We start from the raw sequence: 24,425 nt of genomic DNA on the forward strand, positions 1-24,425 counted from the left end.
AATAATTTTGCTTGGACTTGGGGGTCCATACTTTGGATAAGTATAGACATGTCTCTCTCCTTTCTTTTTTCTCACCTGTAGAAAAAACGTTTACCTTCACTTGGAAAGAACACAGAAACATTAGGAGAGCTTTGGTTGGGACTGCTTCGCTTCTATACTGAAGAATTTGATTTCAAAGAATATGTAATTAGCATTCGGCAGAAAAAGCTATTGACAACTTTTGAGAAGCAGTGGACATCCAAATGCATTGCTATTGAAGGTAATCATTCAGCTGATATTAATTCAGGAACAACATGAAACAGAGCAAAACAGAACAAAAAGCCAGAGTTTTATTTGGCCAGTGACACTGAGGGGAAAACTGAAACACATTAGAATTTGGAAGATTCTTCCTCTTGGTTTTTATCAGTTTCCATCCTTTAATCTATAATTATAAAAGAATAATTTTCTGACTTTGATGGTCTGAGTTACGTAGAGTTAAACTCTAGTTATGGCTACTAACTATATTTATGTTACAACGAGCATAATTCTTAAATAAAAAATAAAATATTTCTTTTCTAGACCCTTTTGATTTGAATCATAACCTTGGTGCTGGAGTTTCTAGAAAAAGTAAGTTTTAAATATAGAAATCTCCTACTTTTAAAGCTCTTACACATTAAGGTCTGCATCTTTATTGTTTTTCTTCTTTCTTCAATAGTGACCAATTTCATCATGAAAGCATTTATCAATGGAAGGAAACTTTTTGGTACCCCCTTTTATCCACTCATTGGCAGAGAAGCTGTAAGTTTACATAATTTGAATTCTGAATCTTTTCTTTTTCCTTATAGAATTTTTTTTTTTTTTTGTAGTACAAGAAACCTAATCCTGTTCCAAGTTGGTGTTATTTATTTGGCTGTGCCGGATCTATTTGTTCTTATTGCACTTATCATAGTCTATAGTGAGATATATATTTGCTAAATTTTGTTTATTTATTTAATCTATTTGTTAAATTCTGTATCCCCCACTAGACTATATAGCTCCCTGAGGACAGGGTCCATGTCTGTAAGGTTCACCATCGTATTTCCAGTGCCTGTCATAATTTCTGGCACATAGGATGCATCAGATAAACATTTGTTGAACAAATGCAGGTGGATAGTCAAGACTCAAGGTCCTTTAATTTTGAATGTGAGGTTCTGCCTACTGCCTCTCTTCTGTCTCTAGAAATCTTGATGAAAATATAAACAGAGAGGTCAACACTGAAGTAATACTTTATTTGCTGAGGCTTCTGCTTGTAATTTTGGTGTAGCCCTTGGTAAGCTGAATTAGCATGGAACTAAGAGGATTCTTTTTGCCTGAAATGGGTGGTGTAGCGTCCCCCATTCCTCTTGGTCTTACTCTGGTTTTGGGTTGGTTTCTAATGGGAGGATGTCATAGTTTCACAGTGAAAGAAATGAGAAGAAATCTCAAAAGAGAAACCAGGTCTCTGTTTTTGCATAATGAATATCCTTGATCTTGTTCAGTCCAGTTTCATCACTCTTTCTTGGGTTGTGGGGTAAGAAAAGCAGAAAAAATCTAGAGCTTTTTCCCCGTGGAACATTTTTGATAGTCCTGCCTAATAGGGGGTGGGGGGGATAATAATTATAATGGAAATAAAATAACAGGAAATTTGAAACAACACAAAATTCTTGCAGGAACAAAATGTCTAACAAAAGGAAAATACAACAGTAATTTTACTAACATATTAATTAAAATAGCAGTAAATGAAAAGCACAGTCAGATCACAACAAATCTGGTGATGCACTGATAAAGCATTTTACCTGAAAATTGTGGGAACTCTATTCGTGTGTGTATGTGCATATGTTTGGTAGGAACCTAGCAGTTTCGTGCAGTCAGACTTTTTAGTAAAATACTAATGTAGTGTCCTCGGTAAATTGGAAATGTGCTAATTTAGTCTGTGAATATAAAATTTTAGTAACTCTTAATTATTCAGTATGTTATAAGTAGTCGTCATAGATATCAGACTCTTTGGTCTTGAATGTGATTTGGTGTAAGAACCAAACATCAGTTTGGAGCCTGTCACAAAGGGCCTGTGGATCTGCCAATCATCTTTTAATCTACTTTATTCTGTTATAAAGTCAATATGTGGTATTTTATAGCTTGGATATACCAGTTTAACTATTCTCCTTTGATGGACATTTAGGTTGATATCAGTGTTATAACTGATATAGTAGAAAAATAACCTTGTTACATAGTCTTTCATGCTTATATTTTCCATAGTAAAGTTTATTCTTTCAACACATATTTACTGAATTTCTACCATTTACCTATTTCTCTGCTATGTACTGGGATTATAACAGCATACAAAGTAGATGTGTTTCATCCCCTTAGATTCTAATGAAGATGAAGACAAGTATATTTTCTGTTCTTTCACCTTTCTTGCTCACTTGAACATTCCCACTTCAACTGTGCTTCTATTCACTAGGTCCTCCGACATATTGACAAATTTTTTCCCAATCTATCAGCTATCTACTGTCTTCATTTTTTCCCCCATTTAAACAGATTCCCTGGTACCTCCAGCATATACCTTATATTCCTTTGTACCATTGTCCTTCTTTTGCACCATTATGTGTTTAACCTTAACATGAACTCAGCCATCCACCGTCTCTCTATGCTTGGGCTAAGCACTGATGGAAAAAAATCTTAAAGCTAGGCAGTTTTATTTATATAGCACAACTATAAATTAATGTTCATCAGCCTCAACTGGACTTTCAATACTATCTGAGATTCTTACTACATTTCTTTAGTTACCTGTGTCTCGCATTCAGTAAAACTATTTCAGATTTTATTTATTTTACTCAAAATTCAGTACCCATTTTGCTTTGTCCCATCTTTCTACTCTGCCTTTCTCACGCTCACATGTTTTCCCTTTGAGACAAAGATGATATTAGATAGATAGATACTCCTTCAACTTTCTGCTACCAGATCTATAAATCTGCTTACATCTTCAGATATCTCTTCTTTTTTTAAAATTTTATTTCATTTTGGAGCATAGTTGATTAACAGTGTTCTGTTAGTTTCGGGTGTACAGCGAAGTGATTCAGTTATACATATACGTGTATCTGTTCTTTTTCAAATTCTTTTCCCATTTAGGTTTTTACAGAATATTGAGCAACGTTCCCGTGTTATACAGTAGTAGGTCCTTGTACAGATACATACAGTTGGTTATCTATTTTAAATATAGCAAAGTGTACATGTCAATCCCAAACACCCAATCTATCCTTCCCCCCGACCCTTCCTCCCCGGTAACCGTAAGTTGTCTAAGTCTGTGAGTCTATTTCTGTTTTGTAAATAAGTTCATTTGTATCATTTTTAAAAGAATCTGCATATAAGCAATATCATATGATATTTGTCTTTCTCTGTCTGACTTGCTTCATTTCGTATGATAATCTCAAGGTCCATCCATGTTGCTGCAGATGGCATTATTTTGTTCTTTTTAATGGCTGAGTAATATTCCATTATATATATGTACCACATCTTCTTTATCCATTCATCTGTTGATGGACATTTAGGTTGCTTCTGTGTCTTGACTATTGTAAATAGTGCTGCAGTGAACATTGGGGTGCATATATCTTTTCAAATTATGTTTTTCTCTGGATATATGCCCAGGATTGGGATTGCTGGATGTTATGGTAACTCTATTTTTAGTTTCTTAAGGAACCTCCATTCTGTTCTTCATACTGGCTGTACCAATTTACATTCCCACCAACAATGTAAGAGGGTTCCCTTTTCTCTACACCTTCTGCAGCAATTATTGTTTGTGGGTTTTTTGATGATAGGCATTCTGACTGGTGTGAGGTGATACCTCATTGTAGTTTTGATTTGCATTTCTCTAATAATTAGCAATGTTGAGCATCTTTTCTTGTGCCTCTTGGCCATCTGTATGTCTTCCTTGAAGAAATGTCTGTTTAGTTTTACTGCCCATTTTTTGATTGGGTTTTTTTAAAATTTATTTTATTTTTGGCTGCATTGGGTCTTCGTGCTGTGCATGGACTTTCTTTAGTTGCAGTGAGCGGGAGCAACTGTTCGTGGCAGTGCACAGGCTTCTCACTGCGGTGGCTTCTCTTGTCACGGAGCATGGGCTCTAAGTGTACGGGCTTCAGTAGTTGTGGCTCATGGGCTCTAGAGCTCAGGCTTAGTAGTTGCGGCGCACAGGCTTAGTTGCTCCACAGCATGTGGGATCTTCGCGGACCAGGACTCGAAACTGTGTCCCCTGCATTGGCAGGCGGATTCTTAACCACTGCACCACCAGGGAAACCCCTTGGTTGTTTGTTTTTTTGATATTGAGCAGCATGAGCTGTTGGAAAATTTTAGAGATTAATCCCTTGTCGGTCACATCATTTGCCAATATTTTCGCCGATTCTGTGGGTTGTCTTTTCATTTTGTTTATGGTTTCCTTTGCTGTGCAAAAGCTTTTGAGTTTCATTAGGTCCCATTTGTTTGTTTATTTTTTTATTTCCATTACTCTAGGAGATGGCTTGGGAAAGGTATTTCTGTGATTTATGTCAAAGAGTGTTCTGCCTATGTTTTCCTCTGAGAGTTTTATAGTATCTGGTCTTACATTTAGATCTTTAATCCATTTTGAGTTTATTTTTGTATATGGTATTAAGGAATGTTCAAATCTCATTTCTTTACATGTAGCTGTCCAGTTTTCCCAGCACCATTTATTGAAGAGACTGTCTTTCCTCCATCGTGTAGTCTTGCCTCCTTTGTAATCAATTAATTGACCATAGGTGTGTGGGTTTATTTATGGGCTTTCTGTCCTGTTCCATTGATATATTTCTGTTTTTGTTCCAGTACCATACTCTTTTGATGACTGTACCTTTGTAGTATAGTCCAAAGTCAGGGATCCTGATTCCTCCAGCTCCGTTTTTCTTTCTCAAGATTGCTTTGGTCATTCAGGTTCTTTTGTGTCTCCATGCAAGTTTAAAATTTTTTTGTTCTAGTTCTGTGAAAAATGCCATTGGTAATTTGATAGAGATTGCATTGAATCTGCAGATTGCCTTGGGTAGTATAGTCATTTTGACAATATTGATTATTCCAATTTAAGAACATGATATATCTCTCCATCTGTTTGTGTCATCTTTGATTTCTTTCATCAGCGTCTTATAGTTTTCGTAGGACAGGTCTTTTGTCTCTATAGGTAGGTTTATTCCTAGGTATTTTATTCTTTTTGATGTAATGGTAAGTGGGATTGTTTATTTAATTTCTCTTTCTGATCTTTTGTTGTTAGTATATAGAAATGCAAGAGATTTCTGTGTATTAATTTTGTATCCTGCAATTTTACCGAATTCATTGATGAGCTCTAGTAGTTTTCCGGTAGCATCTTTAGAGTTTTCTATGTGTAGTATCATGTCATCTGCAAAAGTGACAGTTTTACTTCTTTTCCAATTTGGATTCCTTTTATATCTTTTCCTTCTCTGATTGTCATGGCTAGGACTTCCAAAATTATGTTGAATACAAGTGGCGAAAGTGGATATCCTTGTCTTGTTCCTGATCTTAGTGGAAATGCTTTCAGCTTTTCATGGTTGAGTATGATGTTAGCTATAGGTTTGTCATATATGGACTTTATTATGTTGAGGTATGTTCCCTCTATGCCCACTTTCTAGAGAGTTTTTATCATAAATGGATGTTGAATTTTGTCAGAAGCTTTTTCTGCATCTTATGAGATGGTCATATGGTTTTTATTCTTCAATATGTTGATGTGGTGTATCACACTGATTGATTTGCATATACTGAAAAATCCTTGCATCCCTGGAATAAATCCTACTTGATCATGGTGTGTGATCCTTTTAATGTATTGTTGGATTTGGATTGCTAATATTTTGTTGAGGATTTTTGTGTCTATGTTCATCAGTGATATTGGCCTGTAATTTTTTTTCTGTGTGTGTGGTATATTTGTCTGGTTTTGTTTTAGGGTGTTGGTGGCCTCATAGCATGAGTTTGGTAGTATTCCTTCTTCTGCAATTTTTTGGAATAGTTTCAGAAGGATAGGTGTTTTCTCTGTTTGATAGGATTTGCCTGTGAAGCCATCTGGTCCTGGACTTTGGTTTTTTGGGAGTTTTTTATTTTATTATCATTATTTTTTAATATTTATTTATTTATTTTTGGCTGCATCGGGTCTTAGTTGAGGCACGTGGGATCTTTTGTTGCAGCGTGCCAGCTCTATTGTGGCACGTGGGCTTCTCTCTAGTTGTGGCACATGGGCTCCAGAGCATGCAGGCTCAGTAGTTGCAGCACACAGGCTCTCTAGTTGTGGCACGTGGACTCTGTAGTTGTGGCGCGCAGGCTCCAGAGCGTGTGGGTCCTGTAGTTGCAGCGTGTGGGCTTAGTTGCCCCGCGGCATGTAGAATCTTAGTTCCCCAACCAGGAATCGAACTTGCGTCCCCTGCCTTGGAAGGAAGATTCTTAACCACTGGACCACCAGCGAAGTCCCTGTTGGGAGTTTTTTAATCAGTTTCAATTTCAGTACTTGTGATTGGTCTGTTCATATTTTCTGTTTCTTCTTGGTTCAGTCCTGGGGGATTGTACCTTTCTAAGAATTTGTCCATTTCTTCCAGGTTGTCCATTTTATTGGCATATAGTTGCTTGTAGTAGTCTCTTATGGTCCTTTGTATTTCTGTGGTGTCTGTTGTAACTTCTCCTTTTTAATTTCTAATTTTATTGATTTGAGCCCTCTTCTTTTTTTTCTTGATGGGTCTGGCTAAAGGTTTATCAGTTTTGTTTATCTTTTCAAAGAAGCAGCATTTAGTTTCATTGATCTTTTCTGTTGTTTTCTTCTTTTCTATTTCATTTATTTCTGCTCTGATCTTTGTTGTTCCTTCCCTTCTACTAACTTTGGGTTTTGTTTGTTTTTCTCTGGTTGCTTTAGATATAAGGTTAGGTTGTTTATTTGTGATTTTTCTTGTTTCCTGAGGTAAGATTGCGTTGCTATAAACTTCCCTCTTAGAACTGCTTTTACCTGTTCCATAGGTTTTGGATCATTGTGCTTTCATTTTCATTTGACTCTAGGTATTTTTTTATTTACTCTTCGATTTCTTCAGTGATCCATTGGTTGTTTAGTAGCATATTGTTTAGCCTCCACGAGTTTGTGTTTCTTACAGTTTTTTTCTTATAGTTGATTCCTAATGTCATAGCATATGGTCAGAAAAGATGCTTGATGTGATTTTTTTTTAATTAACTACTTTATTTTATTTATTTTTGGCTGTCTTGGGTCTTTGTTGCTGCATGTAGGCTTTCTCTAGTTGTGGTGAGCAGGGGCTACTCTTTGTTGAGGTGCGCAGGCTTCTCATCGTGGTGGCTTCCCTTGTTGCGGAGCATGGGCTCTAGGCGTGTGGGTTTCAGTAGTTGTGGCACACGGACCCTAGAGCACACGGGCTTCAGTAGTTGCAGCATGTGGACTCAGTAGTTGCAACACGCGGGGTCTAGGGATGCAGGCTTCAGTAGTTGTGGTGCATGGGCTCAGTATTTGTGGTTCGTAGGTGCTAGAGTGCAGGCTCAGTAGTTGTGGCACACAGGCTTAGTTGCACTGCGGCATGTAGGATCTTCCCGGACCAGGGATCAAACCCAGGTCTCCTAAATTGGCGGGTGAATTCTTAACCACTGTGCCACCAGGGAAGTCCCACTTGATATGACTTTAATTTTCTTAAATTTACCAAAGCTCATTTTGTGGCCCAGCTTGTGATCAGTCCTGGGGAATGTTCCATGTGCACTTGAGAAGAATGTATATTCTGCTGCTTTTGGATGGAATACTCTGTAAATATCAATTAAATCAGTCTAGTCTAATGTGTCATTTCAGGCCTGTGTTTCCTTATTGATCTTCTGTCTGGATGATCTGTCCATTGATGAAAGTGGAGTGTTAAAGTCCCCCACTATTATTGTGTTACTGTTGATTTCTCCTTTTATGGCTGTTAGTATTTGCCTTATATATTGGAGTGCTCCTATGTTGGGTGCATATATATTTATAATTGTTATATTTTCTTCTTGGATTGACCCTTTGATCATTATGTAGTGTCCTTTGTCTTTTGTAACAGTGTTTATTTTAAAGCCTTTTTTGTCTGATATGAATATTGCTACTCCAGCTTTCTTTTGATTTACATTTGCATGGAATACCTTTTCCCATCCCCTCACTTTCAGTCTGTATGTGTTCCTAGATCTGAAGTGGGTCTCTTTTTTGTATCCATTCAGCCAGTCTGTTTCTTTCGGCTGGAGCATTTAATCCATTTACCTTTAAGGTAATTACTGATATGTATGTTCCTATTGCCATTTTCTTAGTTGTTTTGGATTTGTTTTTGTAGGTCTTGTTTCTTCCCTTCCTCTTTTGTTCTTTTCTCTTGTGATTGGATGACTAACTTTAGTGTTGTGTTTGGATTCTTTGTGTGTGTGTGTGTGTGTGTGTGTGTGTGTGTGTGTATCTGTTGTAGATTTTCGGTTTGCAATTACCATGAGATTTCAATTAGCAGTTTACATATAAACAAGATTGTTTTAAGTTGCTGGTCTCTTAATTTCAAATGCATTTCCAATGTCCTGCATTTGTGCTCTTTTCTTCGCACAATTGCTGGTTTTGACATCATATTTGTGTGCAAATAATTTCCTACCTTTACTTGTTTCTAGTAGTGGCCTTTTCCACTTAGAGAAGCTCCTTTAGCATTCATTGCAAAGCTGGTTTGGTGGTGCTGAATGCTGTTAGCTGTTTCTTGTCTGTAAAGCTTTTGATTTCTCCATTGAATTTGAATGAGAGTCTTGCTGGGTAGAGTATTCTTGGTTGTAGGTTCTTCCCTTTCATCACTTTAAATATATCATGCCACTCCCTTCTGGCCTGCAGAGTTTCTGCTGAGAAATCAGCTGATAACCTTATGGGAGTTCCCTTGTATGTTATTTGTTGCTTTTCCCTTGTTGCTTTTTGTATTTTTTCTTTTTCTTTAATTTTTGTCAGTTTGATTACTATGTGTCTTGGTGTGTTCCTCCTTGGGTTTATCTTGCCTGGGGCTCTCTGCCCTTCCTGGACTTGGGTGACTGTTTCCTTTCCCATATGAGGGAAGTTTTCAGCTATTATCTCTTCAAATATTTTCTCAAGTCCTTTCTGTCTCTGTTTTCCTCTGGGACCCCATAATGTGAATGTTGGTGCATTTAATGTTGTCCCAGAGGTCTCTTAGATTGTGTTCATTTCTTTTCATTCTTTTTTCTTTATTCTGTTCCATGGCAGTGGTTTTCACTATTCGGTCTCCAAACTCACTTATCTGTTCTTCTGCCTCAGTTACTCTGCTATTGATTCCTATATATTTTACATTTTTCATTTCAATTATTGTATTGTTCATCTCTGTTTGTTCTTTAGTTCTTCTAGGTCTTTGTTAAATATTTCTTGCATCTTCTCAGTCTGTGCCTCCATTCTTTTTTCAAGATCTTGGATCATCTTCACTATCATTACTCAGAATTCTTTTTCTGGTAGATTGCCTATCTCCACTTCACTTAGTTGTTCTTCTGAGGTTTTGTCTTGTTCCTTCATCTGGGGCATACTCCTCTGCTGTCTCATTTTGTCTTGACTTTCTGTGATTGCAGTTTCCGTTCTGCAGGCTGCAGGATTGTAGTTCTTCTTGCTTCTGCTGTTTGCCCTCTGGTGGATGAGGCTGTCTGAGAGGGTTGTGCAGATTTCCTGGTGGGAGGGTCTAGTTCCTGCCCTGTTGTGGGTGGGCCTGGGGCTTGTCCCTCTAGTGGGCAGGGCTGTGCTCAGGAAGACTTTAAGCACCCTGTCTGTTGATGGGTGGGGCTGTATTCCCATCTGTTGGTTGTTTGGCCTGAGGCGTCCCAGCACTTGAGCCTACAGCCTGTTTTGTGGGGCTAGGTCTTGGGGAGGAAATGGAGTCTCCAGGAGGGCTCATGCCAATGCGTGCTCACCAGAACTGCTGCTGCCAGTGTCTTTGTCTCCTCAGTGAGCCACAGCTGCCCCCCACCTCCTCCGGAGACCCTCCAGTACTAGCAGGTAGATCGGGCCCAGTCTCTTACGAGGTCACTGCCTTTTTCCCTGGGTCCTGGTCCGGCATGGGATCTTGTGTATGCCCTCCAAGAGTGGAGTTTCTGTTTTCCCCAGTCCTGTGGAATTCCTGCAGTCAAACCCCACTGGCTTTCAAAGACAGATTCTCGGGGGGCTCCTCCTCCCATTACCAGACCCCCAGGCTAGGAAGCCTGATGTGGTGCTCAGGACTTTTAATTCCTGTGGGAGAACTTCTGTGGTATAGTTAATTTCCAGTTTGTGGGTTGCCCACCCAGCAGATATTGGATTTGATTTTTTACTGTGATTGCACCCCTCCTACCATCTTGTTGTGGTTTCTTCTTTGTCTTTTTATGTAGGGTATCTTTTTGGGTAGGTTCCAGTGTGTTTTTTATTTTATGTTTTTGTTGATGGTTGTTCAGCAGTTGGTTGTGATTTTGGTATTTTTGTAAGAAGGGGTGAGCTCATGTCATTCTGCTCCGCCATTTTGCTGGCCAATCACCAGATATCTCTTCTTTATCAGAGACTAGTCCTTCTATATGCACTCTAGATCCATTTGTATTCTCTTTACCTTAAATCTTCAACTTCTTCATCTGTGAAAAACATTTTCAAAGATGAAATACTTAAAAATATAATTGCAGATTAGCATTAACAAATGAACATTTGCCTTCTGTTTTAATGATAGGGAACACTAACTTTGAACCCCAGTTAAGCAAAATGGCTCCCCCAGAAAGTATCCTTTTTTTTCTAATTAATAAACTTATATAAAAAATTACACTCTATTATTGTTAGTATATTTTGAAATTCTTCAATAAAAAAATTTGTGAAAATTTGCTTTCTCTTTTGTTATATAAGTACCTACATAATACCTTCAATTTTACCACAGCACCTAAAATTTTAACTTTCTGGCTCTTTACAGAAGAAGTTTGCTGACCCCAGGTCTAGGCCACATTAACTAGGACGGTGGGCTGAAGAAAGAAGAATATCTAAAGAGATAGATATTCAGGAGTAGAATGGATACAACCTGGTGATTAATTAGAGGTGATGCGTTAAGGAGAATAAGTTCAGGGTGATTCCTAGGTTTCAGCCATAAGCAACTGGGTGAACTGAGAAAGGCCTTCATTTTGTCCTGTCAGAAAATATGATGATGAAGATTTTAATTAATTACATTGGTTTCATCAATAGTAAATGTATAGAATTATATTGCATCCTTTTTTAGAAATAGAACTTTAATGAGAAATAATTCATGTACTGTACAGTTCATCTATATAAAGTGAGCAATTCATTGGTTTTCAGTATATCTGCAGGATTGTGCAACCATCACTACATCTAGTTTTAGAATGTTTCGTCCTCTCTCAAGGAAACTCCTGTCCTCATTAGCAGTCAATCCTCATTCCTTTTTCGTCTCACAACTGTAGATTTGCCTACTGTGGACATTTTATGAAAATGGAATCAAAGAATATGTAGCCTTTTGTGACTGGTTTCTTTCATTTAGCAGAATGTTTTCAGGGTTCATTCATGTTGTAACGTGTATCAGTACTTCATTTTTTTTTTATAGTTGAATGATATTCAGTTGTATGGTTATATTATGTTTTATTTATTCATTCCTATCAGTTTGTTGGAAATTTGAATTGTTTCTACTTTTTGGCTATTATGAGTAGTGCTGCTGTGAATATTTGTGTACCAAATCTTGTGTGGATATATGTTTTCATTTCTTTTGGATGTATAACAGTAGAATTGCTGGGTCATTTTGATAAGTTTATGTTTAACTTTCTGAGGAGCTGCCAAACTGTTTCCTAACAGAGCTGTGCTATTTTATATTCCCACCAGCAATATATGAGGGTTGCAGTTTTTCCACATCCTCACCAATACTTGTTACTGTCTTTTTTCTTTTTTAATAGCCATCCCAGTCAGTGTGTTTCTTATTACTTTATCCCTGACATTAGATAGATTTAAGGAAGAAATCAAAGAGTGCTAAGTGGACATGTTCTCTTGCCATCCAAAGATATGGGTACTATCAGGAAAAACTAGTCTCTGTGATAGTGCAAAACTGAGGTAAAGCTTAGAAGCATAAACAAGGTAGTAGGATAAAGCAAAAACGAGCCTGATTCTTCTAAGACTTGGGAAAATGATTTAATTCTTACTGGTTCTCTACAGTCTTTTTAGGTATATTCTACTTTATATAGTAAATGTTATATATTATTGAAATGTTGAATGCAAATCCAGTGATATTTTAAATAAACCAGAGGATTGATTTCTTTACATAGAGGTCTTGTAAAGAGAATGATTCCTTTCTGGAAGTAGGCTGGTGGGGCAGAAAACATGAGCTTTGTAATCAGGCAGACTTAGCTTTAAATCCTTTATCTGCTACTTACCAGCGTTTTTCTGTGGGCAAACGACTTGAATTTTCTGAGCCTCAGTTTCCTCATCTATAAAATGAGCATGGAAATAATATCTACTTTCATTGAGATATTACACAAAGATGCTACAGATGAATGAGCAAATAATGTGGCTGTGTAGTGGTTAGCACTGTTAGCAGCTGTGATATTGATGATGATAATTCTGAATCTTGTTTTCATATCATGGTTTTAGTTCAGTGAAATATTTGTTGGTATTTATTTCCTTTTTCAAAAAATCACTTTTGCGTCTTAGTCTGCTTTCCATTTGGATTCAAAAGTTTTTAGTGATTTTTTTCCTAGTAAAGTTGTATTTTCTCCCTAGGAGTACTTCTTTGATTCCAGAGTACTAACAGATGGAGAACTGGCTCCCAATGATCGATGTTGCCGTGTGTGTGGAAAAATAGGCCACTACATGAAAGACTGCCCTAAAAGGAGAAGGTTGGCAAATGATTATGTATCAACATTGCAGGGAAAATAAATGTGAGACAAATTGAAGCTATGACTGTGTTCAGATATGTTTAAGTTGAGAAAGTTCAGGGCTTTCAGTTGAACCTTTAGGTCAATATATGTTTGAGTGGCATTTTGTGAAAGAGTGGGATTTATTTCTGGTACAGTGGTGTCTCATGATATTTATTTGTTCATTTATTCATTAATTCACTCAGGTTTTTTTTTTTAACTGAAGAAGCATTTATTAACACCTACTGTGTGCTGGAAACTGTGCTAGAATCGAAGGGGAATAAAAGAACAAGATATGGGGTTCTTGCTGAGGACCTCACAGTTATGAAAACCAATAATTAAAATATAATTAATTGAATCTTTGAGGTATATGCTGTGAGATATGCCTATATAATATTTACCTTAAGGAATATACATCCTCTGTGCCCCCTGAAAATACATCTATGAAATATACTTTACTACGTTCTATATACTATGTTAATAGGCCAGGATAATCCCTTCTTTAGTCATCAAGTCTTGCCTAATATAAAGAGCTTAGAACTTTTCAGACAGAGTAAACTCCTAGTTTCCGTCACTGCTCTTTGTTAAATTTAGAGAAGACACTTACCTTCTTTAAACCTCAAGTGTCTTCCTCTATAAAATGGAGATAGTAAATACCAACCTCTAAGGATTTGTTACAAGATTAAAATTTGATACTAAATATTAAAAATTGATATTGTATTATAAAACTACTAGAGTACCCAGTTTCTGCCATATGAGTAGGTGTACTATAAATGTGAGAACCTTGCCTTCAAAATGATGCATGAAATGATGGGCACATTAATCCCTTTATTGTGAGACTCTTGTATAGTTTAGTTTGTTCTGTAGTTCATTCAGTTTATAAGTCCCTAGCCCCACATTATTGGTATCAGCAGTTTACTGTTTAGACTAAAGAAGAAAGACAGTGAAGAAGAGAAGGAAGGGAATGAAGAGGAGAAAGACTCCCGAGACCTTCTTGACCCCCGAGACCTCCACGACACTCGAGACTTTAGAGACCCCAGAGACCTCAGATGTTTTATCTGTGGAGATGCAGGACATGTGCGAAGGGAGTGCCCAGAGGTCAAGCTGGCCCGTCAGAGGAATAGCAGTGTGGCAGGTAAATAAAAAAGGCCAAAAATAGTTTCTGGTGGAAATAAAGTCATTTATGTTGGTGTCATTCTAAGGACCCTGATTATTCTCTATTCTAAACATAGCTGTATGATTTTGGACCTTAACAATCTATCAAAGAGAGAGAGATTTTGGGGGGAACATATAGGAGAAATTATATCTCTTCCCACTGCTTTTATGAGAGAGGGAGATCTGTTCCTGTTATGTATCACAAGGAATTTCATGAATTAGAAACCCAAATGAGAGTTTATTGAAAGAAAAAAACAAAATATAAGTGATGATTTCCAGTTATTCAGATTCTTATTGCAGAAGTTATTTTCTTAAATAAATATATTGTCTCCTTTAGAAAAGCAATATGACACTTGTTCTTGTTTCCAAGACCAGTGTATTTTTTTTTTTTAATGCTCTAAGGATTGAGAAATGGCTTAACAAACAAGAAAAAAAATGAGTTGTTAAAAGTCCTTCACTAACATAATCATAAGTTTAAAAGTCCAAGTTTATAAAATCTCAGATTTGAGACTGTTGTACTGAAGAAGAGAGTTTATTGATTGTCGTTTCTTTGTTATTTTCTTTATCTGTTGAATTTCTTTTTGATGTCTTCTCTTAGCAGCCCAGCTGGTCCGCAATCTTGTAAATGCCCAACAAGTGGGTGGTTCAGCCCAACAACAAGGTGATCAGTCCATAAGGACTAGACAGTCCTCAGAATGTGTAAGTACTCTGCCTGTAGATGGGTTGGTCTTGGCAGGAAGATAGTACTAATTTTGGTAGGTGATAGGATCTTTCAGATTGGTAAATACAATCTTCCAGATTACACAGTGCTTTATAGAGGTGTCCTTGCTAGGCACATCAGCTAGAATGAGCATTACTTTTGGAGTAATGTAGATCTGGGTTTATATCTATGGGCAAGCTGCTTAACTTCAGTGAACCTATTTCTTATTTGTAAAATAAGGTAACTACCAAATAAGGTTGTTGGTTGGATTAAAATGAGGTGATAGGGCTTCCCTGGTGGCACAGTGGTTAAGAGTACGCCTGCCGATGTATGGGACACGGGTTTGTGCCCCGGTCCGGGAAGGTCCCACATACCGCGGAGCTGCTAGGCCCGTGAGCCATGGCCGCTGAGCCTGCGCATCCGGAGCCTGTGCTCCGCAACGGGAGAGGCCACAGCAGTGAGAGGCCTGTGTACCGCAAAAAAAAAAAAAAAAAAAAAAAAAATTAGGTGATAATTTTGATGTTTTAGCTTTTGCATAATGGAAGAATATGAGTACCATTAATTAAAAATAGACCCCAAAATTGAGATGTATTAAGGGTTTAGTACTGTTAGGGCAGTACATGCATGGCACTTCACTTGCTTGAAATTTTGTGTGTCTTCTCATCGCTGATATGGATACCTAGTGAAATATATCCTGTGAAAGATGGAGTATTTAATTAGTGTTCAGACTCACAGGTCTATTAACTTTGCTGAGTTGCTCTAACCTTTGTCTAAATCTGTATTCACCTTGCACTTTTTAAATTAATAGTTAAATACTAACTGAATGCTTACTCTAAATCTGACACTATGCTTTTAGTGCTTCACACGTATTATCACATTTAATCCTTTGAATGGACATGTGAAGTGGTAGGTATTGGTATGATCAAATTTTACAAATTGGGAAGCTGAGAATAAGAAAAATTAAAAGATTCAAACCCAGGTCTGTGTAGCTTCAAAGCTGTTATCTGTTAAAACATGCTAAATCTGATGTGATCTGTATTTTAGAAAAAATTCTTAGAGAATTTGAAGAGCAGCAGTAGGGCTTGTCTTGGAAAAACATTTAGGAGCCCACTAACCCTACCTCAAACATTTGAATATGTACTACTATGGGCCTGACAGTTTCATAAAAGTTATATAATAACAGTTATATTAACTAATATTTGTTGAGTGCTGTGTGCTGTATATGCATTCGTTCTTCCTGTTTCTTATTAAAAAATATTTTTAAAATGTTGAAAAATTATAGAAAATAATAAACATCCATGCACTACCACCAGGTTTTAACAATTCTTAATGCTTTGTTGTTTGTTAAAATATTACCCACAGTTGACAACCCCTATGCATTCCTCTTGGATGCTGTTCCCATCTTAAAGCCTTCCTACCATCCCTTCCTTGCTACTAAAATGTATCTTCTATTCTGAATTTGGTGTTTATATTTTTGACATATATTGTTGTAGTTAATCTTCATAAAAACCTCTGATGTAGATTCTATTATTATTTATACCTTACGGGTGAAGAAGCTGAGATTTAAGTTTCTTGCATGAGGTCAACAGGCACTTGGAACCAGAACTTGTATCCTTAGGTTCTGTCTCCAAAACCTGTGCTCTAATCACTTTCCTGTGGTGCCCCTGACTTTCATCTTCTGCTTCTAGCACTCACTTTTTTCTCACCTGAGATTTGGGTAAGAGTCTGACTAATGAACATTGCTATTTGGAGGTCTCACAAAGCACTGCAGCTTCAACATGTCTAGAATGTAGCTTATATTTCTTTCCAACTCCCCAGGTTTGCCTCTTCCTCCTGTGTTCTCCATCTCATTGAATGATCCTGCTATCTATCTAGTTTCCTGAACTACTACTCCTCCCTCAGCCTCCACATCCAGTCAGTCACAAGGTCCTGTTGTTTCTATCTGTAAAAAAATAGCTTACAACCATTTGCTTCCCTAGCCTAGGCAACCATTTCAGATTCCAATTACTTTTTTTTTAAAGGACATGTATTTTTGTACCTATAACCTTTAATTATGTTGTTCCCTCTAACTGAATCTTCCCTTTTCCTTATCTCTACCCTTTTATCAGACTGTTTTCTATTTATCTTGAGTCTCAGCTTAAAGGTCACTTCCTTCAGGAAGATTTCCACTTTCCTTCATCTTATCTTCCCTCCTTCTCCCAAAGTGGGTTTAGGTGTTCCTGCTCTGGGATTTCATTGTATATTATACAGTGTTTATCATAGTAATTATTATACTGTATTGTGATTGCTTATGTAAACTTTATCTGTTCCTCCTGTTTTCCCCCATTGACTTTAAGCTTTATGAGGGCATACATGTTAGTATTATATTTTTAATACCTAGAACAATGCCCAGTACATAATTTTTTTAATTCTTTTTTTTTCTTTTTTATAAAATTACTTTTTTTATTTATTTAGTTTTTGGTTGCATTGGGTCTTCATTGCTGCCGGCAGGCTTTCTCTATTTGCGGCAAGCCGGGGCCACTCTTCGTTGTGGTGCTTGGGCTTCTCATTGCGGTGGCTTCTCTTGTTGTGGAGCATGGGCTCTAGGTGCGTGGGCTTCAGTAGTTGTGGCACACGGACTCAGTAGTTGTGGCTCATGGGCTTAGTTGCTCCATGGCATGTGGGATCTTCCTGGACCAGGGCTCTAACCCGTGTCCCCTGCATTGGCAGGTAGATTCTTAACCACTGCACCACCAGGGAAGTCCCCCCAATACTTAATTGACACTCAGTAAATGCTTGTTGAGGAGCTGAATGAAAGTGACTCTGAGATATTTAGATGTAAATTTCTAGTTAAAATTGGAATTGTGGGTTCTACATGATGGGTATGATGTCTGGGCTCTCTTCTTTGGGCAGTGAAAAGGTTAACGAGATAAAACCTCTGTGAGAGAGGGTTTGAGAACTTTGGGAAAAACTCTGCCTTCATATAAAATGAGGTTCTGTTATTATTTGTTACTATGTATATCATAGAGTTCTATTTATAATATTCTAGTAAAATAACTCCATAGTTTTATATTTTGATAATCTCTGCTTTTATAAAATTAAGATGTTTGTAAATTAATTTTAAAATGTTTTTTTTTTTTTCTTTGCAGTCTGATTCACCATCTTATTCTCCTCAGCCCCAGCCATTTACACAGAACTCTTCCCAATCCACTGCCATTACCCAGCCTCCATCTCAGCCAGGATCCCAACCCAAGCTTGGCCCACCTCAGCAGGGGGCCCAGCCCCCCCATCAGGTCCAGATGCCTATGTATAACTTTCCTCAGTCACCACCAGCTCAGTATTCTCCCATGCACAATATGGGATTGTTGCCAATGCACCCCCTCCAGATCCCTGCCCCATCCTGGCCTATTCACGGCCCAGTGATCCATTCTGCACCAGGCAGCGCCCCCAGCAATATTGGCCTGAACGATCCCAGCATCATCTTTGCACAGCCTGCTGCCAGACCTGTGGCAATCCCTAGCTCCTCTCATGATGGACACTGGCCTCGTACTGTGGCTCCAAATTCCCTGGTGAACAATGGTACAGTGGGAAATTCGGGTAACCCTTCCTTTTCTTCTTTTGTATCTGTCTGTCTGTAGAAAGGTTGGATGATTGGTATTATTGGTTGAACCTGGGAAATAAATGTGAGTAAAAAGATGGCAAGCAGTATTTGTGCAGGGGCAGTATAACATTAGACAAAGAGTATAGGCTGTGGATTCAGACTGCCTGGATATGAATCCTGGCTCTGCCATTTATTATGTGGCATTGGGCAGTTGCGTAATCTGTGCATGGGTTTCATCTGTAAAATAGGTGAATTAATAGCACCTAACTCACAGGGATGTTGTGAATATTAAATGAGGTAATAAACATAAATTTTAGTTATTATTTTGTTATTATTTTAAATTTTCGCTGCAGTCTTGCTTGGTGTAGGTATTACTAGCATTCATTTTACAGTTGAGGAAATTGAAGGGTTAAGTAACTATCATCCTATCATAATCATAGTGATCCAAGATTTAAACCAGTTTCTTTCTTCAAAACCTGTAATCTTTGCCCTAGACCCTTAACTATCTTTTAGTAAGGAGCAATTTTTTGTTTGTTTGTTTTGTTTTGTTTTTTTCTGTTTTGGTGGTACGCAGGCCTCTCACTGTTGTGGCCTCTTGCGCAGGCTCAGCAGCCATGGCTCACGGGCCCAGCCGCTCTGCGGCATGTGGAATCTTCCCGGACCGGGGCACAAACCCGTGTCCCCTGCGTCGGCAGGTGGACTCTCAACCACTGCGCCACCAGGAAGCCCATAAATTAACTTCTTTTGTTTGTTTTATTTTTAATATTTATTTACTTCTCTGGCTACGTGAGGTCTTAGTTGTAGCATGCGGGCTCTTTTAGTTGCGGCATGCGGGATCTAGTTCCCTGACCAGGGATCGAACCCGGGCCCCCTACATTGGGAGCGTGGAGTCTTAACCACTGGACCACAAGGGAAGTCCCCTTATAGTAAGGAGCAATTTTTAAAAAAGAAAAAGATTAGTAGCACTTTGTAGCTTAAGAAAGAATAGTTTTTTTTTTAACTGATATCTAAGTAATACATATTCTTTGTAGAGCATTTGAAAAAGAAAATCATATATAATCTCAATTCCTAGACAGAACTGCTCAGAAATATTTTGGTGTATTACCATCCAGTCATTTTTTAATCTTTGCATATTTAAAAATAGTTGATAAATTCCATTCATGTAGTTTTATATGTAGATTTTTTCTTACTAGGGAAAATTTGAAATGTACACAAAAGGAGAGATTAAAGTATAATGACCCCCCCATTACCCAGATTTAACAGTTATCAGTATTTTCTATTTACTCTTTGTGATTCTTCTGTAATTTTTGTCTGTGATTCTTTTCCTTATTAACTGCTTGGTTATCCTGAAATATTGTTTGTATAGGAAATGCAGACTAAAAGCTTGATTCTTTCCCTTTATCAATTTTCAAAATAATTTTAGTGATAATTTTAAGCAAATATATATTATTTCTTAAAGCGCTGAGACCTCTTTGGAATAATACAGGTAATATATTTTGCTGAGCAGAAATTCCAGAATGTGGGAACTCATTTAAATTTCCAGGAACAAAGGATATATGTCATACATGGCCATTCTAATGTGGCCTCTGCTTCTCTCATTCAACAAATATTTATTGTGTGCATGCCACGATATGCATCTTGATAGTCACTGAGTTATATAACCATGAAGACAGGCCCAGTGCTTTGCCTTTTGATATATCGACTCAGTTTTAACTCCTTCTTCTCCCTGCCTCCTTGATCTCTGTTTCAGCCTTAATGAACTAATTAATTAACATCCTACAAACACACCGTACTCTTACCCCTGATTGTTTACCTAAGTTGTTCCCTCTGCCTGGAATATCCTCTCCATTAACTCTCCTGCTCACTCTCACCTCCTTCTCCTTTGCTCCAAAGCTTGGCTAACTTACTCATCCTCCGTTTTAAAATTTAGATCACTTTCTTCAGGAAGTCTTTAATTCCTGTTGATCCTGTCTTCCAGTTGTGTTAGGTATCATTTCTCTCCTTCATGTTTCCTTAATATCCATACTATAACACTTGTCTTCCTGTGTTGAAATCGCCTGTCTACTTGTCTGCATAATGCATTAGACTGAACTTTTAGAGGTTATGAATTGTTTCTTGCCTGTCATTGTCTCCCTGGTGTCCAGTATAGTGCCTGATGTAGATACATTATTTGTATAATGTATTATTATTATGTAATAAAGTGTTACACAGCAAATATTATTTGTTGGATAGGTGCGCAACTCCTAGTTAATATTACAGCTAAAGTTAACATTGTGTTAAAAATGGAGAGACCGGATGGGGATATATTAAAATTATACTAGTGGTTGTATTAGAGTAGGAGGTTGTATGAGTAGTTTTTACCCCATTTTTCAGATTATCTTTAATGATAATTTTTCAGACTATCTTTAATTGTATTATGAAAATACTTGGTTGGGAAAAATGGCCAAGAGAGATTGAAGGATATTCTAAAAGATACCCTTTTATGTTAAAACATTTCTCAATTGGTCAATACCTCAATACTGTATACCCAGTCTTATTTTTTGTAAACTCTGAGCTCTGCAGCTTTAGCTCTTAGTTGTAACTTGGCTTTATGAACTTGCAGTGAACCAGCTGCTTTGTTTACCTGGTTACCTCCTGAGAAGACTGAGCTTGGTAGGAGTGTGGCTAGGAGTGTGGTTTCAGTTTTCTTGCTCCCTACTCCTCCCTATCCTGTACCTCCTAACTTCCTGCTAGGAAGTTTAGTCAATAAGGATAGTGTCTTTTAGATTATTTCCTGCCACATTGTGATCCTGAATGAGAAAAGCCACCAGAAATGATCCAGAAGATTCAGGGGTTACTGTGCTTTGAAAGACGTACTTAAAGATAGATCTTAAAGGGAAGTAGATTGGTGGGAGTGGTTTGCCATAGAAAGAATAGGACTCATATTTTTTGAGTTCCTGCTTAATATGACATAATTTGTGTAGGCTACTTTATTTTTGTTATCTTATTTAATCCTCATAACAACCTGGGGTTCATAATTAAACCTTAGTAATTTTTGTAACTGGTATTTGAACTTAGACCTATTTGGCTCCAATGCCCAAGTTTTCAGCTATTTCACCACAATGCCTCAGCTTCTAATAGGATCTCCTTCCAGGCCAAGATATAATTGATTCTGGTGTAGTTGGCATTGCCTTTAGGATAAGATGTTAAGCTCCTTAGTGATGTACTAAGGTTCTTTGAAATATAGATCCTACCTACCTGTCCAGCCTTTTCTCTTACCGCTGCCTTCCTTTACCTCTGTCTCTGTATTGCCAATCGTCTTGCAGCTTCCCAAACTTGCTGTATTTTCCGGCTTCCTGGCTTTTGAGCATACTATTCCTTCTGTCTAAAATGTCCTCCTTGTCCCATTTTGCATAACTTGTTCTTTGTCCTTTAACACTCAATTTAGTCCATCATTTTAGGAAAACCTTCTCTGTCCTTGAACAATTGGGTTAGTCCTCACTTTAGACACCTTCTACCGCTCTGTTATAGCAATTACCACATATTATTGTGTATGTCTTCTTAAATGTTTCCTTTATGAATAATTTGAGAACAATTACAGTGTTTTTATTCCTTAAAAAATTTTTTTTGGTATCCTCTGCATTTAGCATATTTCTTGGTCAGTAGTAGATACTCAATAAATCTTTGTGGAATGAAGGAATATTTGAATGAACAAAGTGATGTTTTAAAATATGTCTTTCCTTTATTGTTGAAATGCAGAGCCAGGATTTCCAGGACTAAATCCTCCAATTCCTTGGGAACATGCACCACGACCCCATTTCCCTCTTGTCCCAGCTTCGTGGCCTTATGGTTTGCATCAGAACTTCATGCATCAGGGAAATGCCAGATTTCAGCCCAACAAACCTTTCTATACTCAAGGTACCATTGCTTACGTATTTGTCACAGGCTGGGTGGGTTTTGTTCTGGGACAAGGAGCCTTTGTAAAGGCCAGGCTCTTGGAGTGAAAATTTATGAATTCAGTAAATATTTATTGAGAGAGCATACTGTGTGTCAGACTGCGCTAGGTGCTTATTGCTCAAGCAAGAATTAAATAAAGCCCTTGCACTTAATGCATATTTTATTAGGAAAGCCAGACCTGTGAAATAGACAAGAATAGGAGCTTAGAGGAATCAGTTAACTTTGCCCTAGCAGAGAGAGCAGAATATAGACACCAGGGATCAAATTGCACAAGATTTTGACATTCAAACTAGATCTTGAAAGAGATATGGGATTTTTTTCCTAGAGATCATGTAGAGATTAGAGAGGAGGAGTGTTCTTAGCTGAGGCCATAATACATGCAAAGTCACTAGTTTTGCCTCAGTGAAAGCTTTTTTCACTGAAAAAAGTGATCCATATTATACTGAACTTTTTTCACTGAAACTTTTTTCCTATAGGGAAAAAAGAGAAAAGAGAAAATAATAGGACTAGATGAGGTAAATGGAAAAATGTATAGGTGATGAGGCTAGAGGAGGTAGGCTGAGGCCATATTATGAAGGAGTTTGGACTTAGTAAGTGGTGGGGATCCAGTAGAAGTTTTTGAGTTGAGTAGTGACAGTCAAATTTGTTTAGTAAAACTAAGACTTGAATGACATTAGAATTGATTATATTCTCTTGGTACTAATGTACCAATAATGGCTTTGATCTAAGTAATGAATAGCATTTTATCTAACCTACTTGCCTCAGCAGTATCTCAGTTCAAATAAGGAATGTCTGAATCTGGCCTTCAGCACTTCGTTAACTTAGGAGTTAAGAAAACTAGAGTCAGAGTTAATACAGTTAAACTAGGAGTTCAAGAAAGTAAAGAAAGGCACTCTGGGAATGTTGACTAAATAAAATAACTTCTCAGGGGAAGCCCCTGGTATGATTATCAGGCTTGATACACTTAAGCCTTCGTAAACTATCCATTGCACTTGGTGGGGCATTGCTGTATTATAGAATGGCAGAACCTTAACTATGGCTGGTTTATTCTGAGCAAAGAACTAGGGCTGAGGGAAATTACTATTGGTCATACAAGCCCTTTTGGGGGAGGAGGAGAGTCTGAAGTTCTTCCCTGGTGGATTTTTTCCCCTTAATTCCTCCCCTCCATCTCTCTTGTCTCCTCTATTTTCTTTCACATACCCACATTTTCCTTCCCTCCTCCTCCTTCTCCCCCCACTAAATGTTTTGACATGCTTCATCTCTTCTTTACTATATAAATAGAAAAAAAGAGAACTAGCTACAGTTAATTCTAAGAGGTTGTCAGATAAATAGGCACAAGCCTTTCAGTTTCCTGTCTGTGTTGTGTCCAACAGACAGATGTGCCACTCGTCGGTGTAGAGAGCGTTGTCCCCACCCACCAAGAGGAAACGTGTCGGAGTAATGCGAGTCCATTTTCTTTCAGCTGCTCTACCGATGCACAGCAACCAGCCAATCCTGCTGTCTCAAGGGTATCCGTACCTCAATGTCAGTTACATTCAGCAGAAAAAGTGACATTTAATGGAAAGCAAAACAAATCAGGTCCTGATTTAAAATTTTAACACGTTTAGATAGCTTATTTAAATTCTAAGACTGTTTTTAAAGACTGTATTATTTGTATATAAATATGAACTATAGTTTTTACTAGTATCACCGAATTGAGTGATACAAATTTCATCTATTTTATTACCCTATTTTTAAGGGAATTTTATGTTTTGTTTAACCTTGATGAATTGTATAAAGAGAGAATTTAAAAATTACATTCTTTATTTTCTATTAGCTGTATTCATACTTTGGTTGCTTCAGACTTTATATATATTGTTCTTAAGAATTAGGAAAGACTTTCATGTGTTTTAAATTTGTCACTTCTATTCTTTACAGAACCTTGTAGTGCCAAAAACTTTTTAAAAGGAAAAAAAATAATAAAATAAAACTTCAACATGAAGATTTAGAATTTTTTTCTTTTACATTCTTGTATATTGAAAATATTCCAACTTGAACAGAAATTTGCTTTTGTCTGTATTTGAAGTAATTCTATTTTAAGTTAATAAATCTTTTTGACAAGAGTCAAATTTTGTTAATTCATCTGGTTGTTTAGATGATAGGAATATAATGTAACAATTCAGAGATTTGTTTTACTCT

At 37.4% G+C, this 24,425-nt stretch overlaps 1 protein-coding gene across 8 annotated transcripts in view; it reads left to right on the forward strand.

Moving 5' to 3' along the window:
• The window catches only part of TUT4 (terminal uridylyl transferase 4), a 149,803-nt gene extending 125,598 nt beyond the window's left edge, over positions 1-24,205 (forward strand). For 3 of the 8 annotated variants that reach the window (XM_030870138.3, XM_060305484.2, XM_060305485.2), the window contains exons 22-30: positions 82-259; positions 559-606; positions 695-777; positions 12,743-12,858; positions 13,788-14,011; positions 14,630-14,730; positions 17,860-18,307; positions 22,050-22,208; positions 23,710-24,205. In XM_030870138.3, the coding sequence (XP_030725998.2) occupies positions 82-259; positions 559-606; positions 695-777; positions 12,743-12,858; positions 13,788-14,011; positions 14,630-14,730; positions 17,860-18,307; positions 22,050-22,208; positions 23,710-23,798 (1,446 nt within the window). In that variant the 3' untranslated portion in view covers positions 23,799-24,205. Of the gene's footprint in view, positions 1-81; positions 260-558; positions 607-694; positions 778-12,742; positions 12,859-13,787; positions 14,012-14,629; positions 14,731-17,859; positions 18,308-22,049; positions 22,209-23,620 lie in introns of all 8 variants that reach the window. The other 5 variants (XM_030870143.2, XM_030870144.2, XM_030870140.3 and 2 more) reach the window with 5 other exon arrangements.
• The last annotated feature ends 220 nt before the right edge of the window (positions 24,206-24,425 follow it).

The sequence above is a fragment of the Globicephala melas genome, chromosome 1, assembly GCF_963455315.2.
Source record: "Globicephala melas chromosome 1, mGloMel1.2, whole genome shotgun sequence".
Lineage (NCBI taxonomy): Eukaryota > Metazoa > Chordata > Mammalia > Artiodactyla > Delphinidae > Globicephala > Globicephala melas.